This window comes from Lycium barbarum, chromosome 10, assembly GCF_019175385.1.
Source record: "Lycium barbarum isolate Lr01 chromosome 10, ASM1917538v2, whole genome shotgun sequence".
Classification (NCBI taxonomy): domain Eukaryota; kingdom Viridiplantae; phylum Streptophyta; class Magnoliopsida; order Solanales; family Solanaceae; genus Lycium; species Lycium barbarum.
The window spans coordinates 124274333-124283425 of record NC_083346.1 but is presented as its reverse complement, the minus strand read 5'-3'; the positions used below and the strand labels follow the sequence as shown (position 1 = coordinate 124283425).

At 29.8% G+C, this 9093-nt stretch overlaps 1 protein-coding gene across 1 annotated transcript; it reads right to left on the bottom strand.

Moving 5' to 3' along the window:
• Positions 1–212: 212 nt before the first annotated feature.
• On the bottom strand, positions 213–2095 carry LOC132615042 (protein MIZU-KUSSEI 1-like). Its single transcript, XM_060329601.1, has 2 exons — positions 1723–2095; positions 213–1199 (listed from the first exon to the last, which is right to left on the bottom strand). The coding sequence occupies exons 1-2, from the start codon at positions 2076–2078 to the stop codon at positions 854–856; spliced, it is 702 nt and encodes a 233-aa protein (XP_060185584.1). The 5' UTR covers positions 2079–2095; the 3' UTR covers positions 213–853.
• Positions 2096–9093: the final 6998 nt, after the last annotated feature.

Sequence of the window (9093 nt, the reverse complement as noted above, 5' to 3'; positions counted from 1 at the left end):
AACTTTATTTGCTTGAAGATACAAAATAATTAGCTACCATTATATTTGTTCCCTGAAATAAAAATCAGAATTTGTTCTATTATATATATGATAATAACAATTAATACCATATATGCAAACAATTACAGTGTTTTTATGATTGAAAAATCTCTGAGGACGAGTGGCACAAGGTTCGAAAGTCGATCTATAAATAATGGGCACTACAAAAAAATGACATATAATTCCGTTGGTAATTTGCTTGACTAAGCTTGGAAATTTCCGTTAGTAAATTAATAACATGCAAACAAAAATAAAACACAATTATTTTAAATTCTGGGAAGTTTGTGTACAGTGCATAGAAAATGCAAATTTATCTGGAGAACCAAATAATCAGACAATAAATTAATTAATTACAATGAAATTAAGCAACGAGAATAAAAAATAAAAAAATAAAGAAGTCCTCCCTTTTATTTATTTTTTCTTACAAATTTCATCTCATGTTGCTGACAAACACCCAATACAAACATCCCCACAGGGAAAAAAAAGTCATGCAATTATGCATAACTAAAAAAATTAGGGATTTGCATGGCTACTCAAGAGAAATTCATAAAAATGACATAAAATCCAAAAAAGAAAAAATACAAATGACTAGTAACACCTGCATAGCTCAATATCCCAAGCATGAAAAACTTTTAAATACTCATACTTTTTTTTCTTGTTTAACCATCTGATATCTGAAATTTATTGGTCCGACTAAAAGGTAGAGCTCGAATCTGAGACGTCTCAATTTTAGTGCTTGAATGAAAGTGATCGCCCTCTCCTTATACATATATGTAATCATCGAGAACTGTCAACTGTCTCAATCCCAAACACGTCAGGAGCGAGAGGGTAGAAAGAAAATGCTTAATTCTTGACCCATGCTTCCTTCAGGATCAATCAAATGAAATGATTCAGAGTCATCATAAGATCCATGGACCCTCTCAAATTTTCCTCTAAGATACATAATATCATCATCACGTTTTATTTCTTTCCTATGAATAATTCCTGCTCCAACATTAACTGATTCAATTTGTCGCAATACTTGTAAATCAGCTTTTGTAGGTTTTCTTTTCACAGCAAATCCTACTTTTTTTCCATTACAATACATCCTCAAAGGTGATTGAACTCCACCATTACTGCCACTCTCCAAAGCAATTCTCACACTCCCTTCATGCATTTCCCTGTTGTCGAAACATAATATAATTAAAAGAGTGTCGTTTCTAATAGCTTAAACTTTTAAATTAGATGATGACACGCTTTTAACATGATATAATTAGCCCAAGAAAAGATCGTTGAATTCAAATCTTACCGCCATTCAAAAAAAAAACTTATATTACTAGTACATGATTAGATTGTCATACACTTAATTGAAATATATTTTACTTGTGTAGTCAACTGAACACTCTTCATCGAAAAATTATATTGTGCAAATAAAAAAGTATATTGCATACTGGGGTCAAAATTATCTTTTAGTCGATATATATTAAATCATGAACATTCATTGCAAAATTGCTGGCTACGCCATGAATATATCTCACCTTCATCCAAAAAAACAAAAAATATTTCACGTGTTTCGCTTATGAAAAAGAACATTCTTATACTCGAGGAACGTGTTCAAACTAATATAATTGATAAATTAAATAAGTAAAAGAATGTTTTCTCCAACAACTTAACCTTTTAGATGAGAGAGTCATTAGTTAGTACCTAGCGAGAGTGGAGGTGGACACAGCAAGTTCAAGGAGGAGGGCCGGGGTAGCTGATTTGGGGCTTGTTTGAATACAAAAACTAACTTTTCCCCGGCGATAGCCGAAGATTGTCCCCGTCATAACGGAGCAAGATGATAATGATGATGATGATGATGATGGTTGGCGACGATGGTAGTTATAGTTGGAGGGATTAATATTGTAGTTTTCTTCATCATTTTCTACGAATGTGCAGTTGCACGTAGGGATGAGTAGCTCCACGAGAGAGCGGAGGAGCCTCCACGACCGGACTTGTTTCTGGCAGTCTACGGTGGTGATGGAGACGGTGCCGGTGGTTCTAGGGTATGAACTGATCATTTTGGTTATGATCAGAAAAATAAGAGGCTCATCGAATTAGTTTGAAGGATGGCAGTAGTTTATATAAAGTCATAAAGTACCATGATTGATGTATTGTAGTGAATGCATTTTTATATTATTTGTGTTATTTAACTTAGGTATATCAAGTTACTTATATAATTTATTATAGGTTATCAATCGATAGTGTAAAGAATATTTTGCTAAATCTTCTTAAAATATAGAATTTGTAAATTTAAATAAGATACGTTACCTATTATAACTGATAAATTTGACCTGATATTATAAAATATTCTTTACAACACAAAGTATATAACCTAAATTTAGTAAGCTTACGAGCAATTTATCTTTTAAGTGACAGATTGTGGAAGTATTTTTACACATGCATTGAATACTTACAATGCAAAAAAGATTCACTATTAGAATATTTAAACTAGTTTTAGTAGATAAGCCGCCTTATTTTTCAAGTTACTTTTTATAATCGGCTCAGCTTCCATAATTATTTTTTTCAGATGACTTGATAGTATAAAAAGATGTATTTAAGTCAAACTCAAAATATATACTATAACTAGTTATAGTCATGTTATTAGGAGTACTTAATTTTTCAAATTAGCATATTTAGCTTGATGTAAAAATTTTTATTGTAGGTCAATTTAACGTGATCGTGTTTTTTTTGGCACTATCTATGTATAGTATGACAAACTTCAGGTAAAAATGAATTATTTAATTAGTGTTTAAAGTGTCAATAAACAATAAAAATTAAAAGAGCTAATGGGGTTGGTGCCTTGGTGGGGAGCATGGAATCCAAGAACTTATGTAGTACTTTAGTATATAATATTATAATATGGTCTTCAATAATCTAATTCTTTTGCCAGGTTGCAACAGAAAACTACTGGTCAGTGATTGGAAACTGGAAAGTGCAACTATTCTTGTCTGTTACTGTGTGGTATTCTGGCTAATCTTGCGAAACTGTCGAAAAGCTTTGAATATAAAATTTCCAAGAATATTCTTCCTATAATAAATGAAAATTTGAGGTGTCTGGTGACAAAACTTGAAGAAATTTATGGAAAGAAACTTTAATTTCTTTTCTCTGTCTCAATAAAAAATGGAGCTAGAATTTTAAGTTTATGAGTTCTGAACTTTAGAGAAAAATACAAAAAAAAAATACAGCTATACTACATTCTCGATAAGCTATTTAAACATATTAAGCATATTTTTAATGACAAATATAGAATTTGTATCAGAATTACTGGAGTTTATTCGAATTTGGGGTGGAATTATAGCTCCGTCTTTAACCTCATCAGCCCCACCATAATAAAAACAAAGGAAATGTATACTAATTTTTAAAGTAATAATAAAATCTGAATTCAAGAAGCTTCCCATGATCTGGCATACCATTGACAAAAAAGAAGAAGATTTTCTTTGATTATTTATTCAATATGTAACGTGGCCTCTGTTTGCACGCTATACATTAAACATAATCCTTATTCAATATCTAGATGAGTTATAAGGCCAAGGAGCTATTGCCCTTTTCTATTTTATTTTTTTTTCCTCAAGTGGCAGTGTGCCAAGTTTGTTTATGTTTTTGAGATAAAAACTGTTAGTTGAGAGATCGTCTGAGAAATAAATTCAAAGGAAGGTTGTTTCTTTGCTTGTTCTAAATCAAAGGTTCTCATCTCTCAATCATAGCAATTAGACTGGTAGCCAATTTTTACATTGCTATTTAAATTATACAATTTGAGATAAAATGTCTTAAATTTGGAATTGCCTCAGACAAAATTTTCTCAAATTTATTTGCATAAGTACTATGCTAAACTTCAGAATCCTATATATATCAAATAACAACAATAACATATCCAGTGTAGTCTCATAAGTGGGTTTGGAGAGGGTAGGGTGTACGCAAACCTTATCTTTGTGAGGTAGAGAAACTGTCCCCGATAGACCCTCAACGTATATATTATAACCTTCAAATGCAAATTCTATCTGCTGCAATCTTGTTTAGGTTTGAAATTGATTTTGAAGCGATATATATATTGTATTAAACTTATAAAAAATTATATACTTCAGCTATGGCTTAAATAACCGTCCTGAAATAGGTATACCCGTATCCGTATATATGTGGACTTGCCCTCTTCAATCAAAATGCAATGTCAAGGGGATATTTTGAATCTTTTTCTTAATTCTATGATTGAGTTTTCTCATATAAGCAATACCACATAAATTTTAATTTTTAAGTGAATTCTTTTTGTTGGACCGCACATTAAGCTCCGTTTTTTACAAACAACAAATCAGTGTGAACTTTTTGTCGAATATATATAATTGAGGTCTCACTTACTTGGGAAAATGAGCTAAAAGGGCTTTTGAGAGTTGAATGAAGAATAGGAGATTTCTATTTTTTTTTTTTCTTTTGTTATAAACATTTAATTAAGGGTTAATTATGAAGATCCCATGAAGAGATGGGGTTGAATTAAAATATTTGTAAACTTAGGGTAAAAAATTAAAAGGGACTCTATCCCTCTAAGTTTTTTTAATTTACACAAAAGCCCCTAAGTTTTTTTAATTTACACAAAAACCTCTAAATTTTTTTAATTTACACAAAAACCCAAAAATAAAAGCACTTTTTACCACAAAAAAAAAAAAAAAAAAAAAACCTGTACGTTTTTCTCTTAAAAAATTCGCAAGCAACTATTGGTTGCTTAAACAACTCCTTGTTGCTTATACAATAATCTTGTATCTCATTAAAACTAGGTAAACAACTAGTAGTTGTTTAAATAAATAAAGGTTGTTTATAATAAACAACACGAAGTTGTTTAAGCAACTCATTATTGCTTATACATGAACTCAATTGGAAATTAATTGATTGATCACAAATGAAAATTAACTAATATAAAAACCTTGTTTCTTGTAAAAACTAGTCATTTGATGAAATCCAACTTATTAATTTTATCATCAATTAATTGACTATATTAATAGTTTAAACAAAAATTTATTGATCCAGTGATAATGGAATCAATGTTGTTTGATTATATGAATATTAGAACATCAACTTATTGACTTGATAACAATTAAATATCAAACGAGTCGTTCAATGAGTTATTAAACCCAACTTATTAATAATATCATAATTGATCGCAAAATTGATTGACTCAATTAAAATATCAAAAACTTTTAACAAAACCCAAAAAGTTGCTTACAATAAACAACAAAAAGTTGTTTCGACAACTCCTAGTTGCTTACAACAAAACCCCAATTCTTGTGAAAACTTAGCAAACAATCGATTGTTGCTTAAGCAAATAGTAGTTATTTATGTTAAACAACACGAAATTATTTATGAAACTGTTGGTTGTTTACATTAGAACTTATCGAACGGGTCATTGGATGTTCAATTGTTATCAAGTGAATACGTTGATGTTCAAATATTCATATAATCAAACAACATTGATTCCATTATCACTAGATTAGTAAGTTATTGTTAAACTATTGGTAGAGTCAATCAATTTTGCGATCAATTGTGATATTATTAATAAGTTGGGTTTAACCACTCATTGGACGACTCGTTTGACATTTAATTGTTATCAAGTGAATACGTTGATGTTCAAATATTCATATAATCAAACAACATGCATGTCATTATCACTAGATCAGTAAATTTTTGTTAAACTATTAGTAGAGTCAATCAATTTTGCGATCAATTATGATATTATTAATAAGTTGGGTTTAATAACTCATTGAACGACTCGTTTGATATTTAATTGTTATCAAGTCAATAAGTTGATGTTCTAATATTCATATAATCAAACAACATTGATTCCATTATCACTGGATCAGTAAATTTTTGTTTAAACTATTAGTATAGTCAATTAATTGATGATAAAATTAATAAGTTGGATTTCATCAAATGACTAGTTTTTACAAGAAACAAGGTTTTTATATTAGTTAATTTTCATTTGTGATCAATCAATTAATTTCCAATTAAGTTCATGTATAAGCAATAATGAGTTGCTTAAACAACTTCGTGTTGTTTATTATAAGCAACATTTATTTATTTAAACAACTACTAGTTGTTTACCTAGTTTTAATGAGATACAAGGTTATTGTATAAGCAACAAGGAGTTGTTTAAGCAACCAATAGTTGCTTGCGTATTTTTTAAGAGAAAAACGTACAGGTTTTTTTTTTTTTGGTGGTAAAAAGTGCTTTTATTTTTGAGTTTTTGTGTAAATTAAAAACATTTAGGGTTTTTTGTGTAAATTAAAAAAACTTAAGGGTTTTGTGTAAATTAAAAAAACTTAAGGGGATAAAGTCCCTTTTACCTAATTTTTAGAACTTGAGTCCTAAATTCTTAAATAAGTAACTCAAAAGTCTCTTTTAATTAAATGCCCCCACTTACTTCACAATTTCTTTTCCAAATAATTACAAACTTTTTAATAATTTCTAACTTTATCCTTTGGACTGACTCTCGGACAAAGTGGGGTACGGTTGATTAAAGAACACAAAAGTGACAAATAAAATAAAAACAATTCTCAGGTGTTGCTATCCAGCCTGGTTTCTCCACTACTGTCCTTTTCTTTTAATTTTCCTTGCCTTAGTGTCAACTTTCTTGAGGAAGTGACAAGAGCCGAGAAGACTAGACTCTAGAGAAGGTAGAGCACAGTGACAAGTCAGGATTTTTATTAAGAAAAAGAAAGTGCACAAATGAAGAAGTTAAAGAAATTTAATATTGTACTCCTTTATATTGTACACTGGAAAAAAAATTAATTTTATATATACAATATAATTTTTGACATTAAAAATTCGAATAAACCCCTTTCGGTATTCTGACTCCACCCTTGGCAATGCAGATAGTCTCTAGTCCCTAAATTGTTTGGAAGCAATTTAGGTAAGTAAATGTTTATTGGCTTAGTAAAGTGATATATTTTTTTCATGTCAACTCCTCGTCCTCAATGCCAAGAAATTATCATTCTCTTTGGGTCTTACTTTCCTCTAATTTATTTATAAAAGAATATTTTTTCTATATTTAGTAAGATTTTGATTTTAGTATTACTATTTTATGCTAAATGATACTTCCTTGTAAGAATAATATGGGAACCACAAGATTCATGAATGGTAATTCAACCTCCTTATACATGTAAGAAATATTTAAGTTATTACACTAATATATTAGTAATTTATGTATAATTATCTTATAAATGATCTGACTGTGTAAAGTTTTTTTTTTTTACACCTTCCACACATAAAACTAAAAACTTCCAAAAAAAGACTGGGTGTAAGATGCCAATGAAATGAAACCAAGCTAGAAAAAACAATTCCCTTATATTATGGCAGAATGCAGGGATTTGCTTGCATGGATGGGAACAAGACAAAAGAGAGCAAAGTTGTTTGTTTTTGGATAATTTAGCATATGTGATTCATAATTTGGTGTTTTCTTCTTTGGTCTTTGTCAGAAGGCAATTTGATTCACCTGCTTTTATTTTTTTACAAAATGTACATTCAAACCTCCCTAGGCAGTGTTTGTCCAAAAAATTTTAAGCATGGTGAGATGTTGTTATGTATGTATACTGACATTTGATGTTTGGATCTTATTTAGCTGTTATAAACAAAAGTTCGCATAAATTTATTTTTCTATACTTTTTTTATATATGTTATAAACAAAAACAAAATACTTGTTAATATTAAAATCTCGATTGATTTTTCTGTTTCATTAATAAAAATTGAAGTAACTAATAAATTCATAACTAGTTGTACCGTACCAAGGAGCATATGCATTTTAAATTAATTGAAAATTTAAATATTTCAAGTTTGACGTAAGAATTCTACAATTGTAGGTTGTTTCGTAAATTTCAGTCGGTTAGTGATAATATAACGCTTGAATTAATGAAGATTTTTGTCCAAACTTTCAGCAAAAAGGAATGCAATAGCTTTCTCTTAATGATTACCATAAATATTTTAATATTTTATTTTGATACATAATATATTTCTTACAAGAGACTACTTCCCCCAGTTCAAAAAGATTCTCCACTTAGCCAGGCAAAAATAGGTAATTTGACTAAACTATCCCAAATTAAATAAGTATTAAGATTTGGTCACTCAATACCTAATAAGGGCAAATCTGAAAAAAGTAATGTTAATTCTTTCTTGATTAGGTAAGTAGACACCCTTTTTGAACCAAAAAAATAAAGGCTAAGTGGACACTCTTTTTGAATCGGAGGGAGTATTACACAATATTTGAGTATGTTTGTTATAGAGAGGTAATTTTACAAAGAGTGTACCGCTATAATGAACGTTACTGCTGTTATAGGTAGAATGTTGTTATAGAGAAGTAAAATATAATATGAAAAATCGATTTGGGAGAAAATCAGGCTGTTATAGTGAAATGTCGTTATAACAAATGATAATTACAGAGAGGCTTGACTGTACATATCGACTTGATCAAGACAGAAAATGATATGCCATATGACCGTATCTATATTGACGGCTGCAGGGTGCATTGTCAGAATATACTTCCTCTTTCTTGGTTGACAAAGTTGATTTTCACATATATACTAGTGGTTGGGAAAGATTCACAGATTTCTAGTGGAAGGGGAGTGTCATACAATAAATTTTCTCCAAATTAAATTGATTGATGCTATGATAGTGGTGGAGGCAAAAATATCACTAAAGGATTGGGGAAAAAAAATCGGACCAGTTTGCGCGCAAGACTAAGTCTACGAGGTATATGTTACCTCCCACCAATACATATACTAGATAACTCTATCGGCTTAGAGATTACTCAATAATTTATATATGTATATGCAAATGATATTTCGAGCTAGGAACGAGAATGAAGAAATTAACAATATTTGTTTATCTAATTTTGAGTTGTTATGTCTAATCAGCTGCTCAAGATCTTTAGTTTGTCCTTATTCGGAAAAATGGGATCACTTATACTTCTTATGGATTCGTTGAGAACGAATTTTGATCTAGTTCATTGCCTTTTGAAACAGAAGGAATCTTGGTGTGATCTCCACGGACAGAAAAAGC

Coding starts and splice junctions, on each gene's coding strand:
- LOC132615042 (XM_060329601.1), bottom strand. CDS start 2,078: ATGATCAGTTCATACCCTAGAACCACCGGCACCGTCTCCATCACCACC. Junction 1,200..1,722: donor TCCACCTCCACTCTCGCTAG/GTACTAACTAAT, acceptor TTTCGACAACAG/GGAAATGCATGAAGGGAGTG.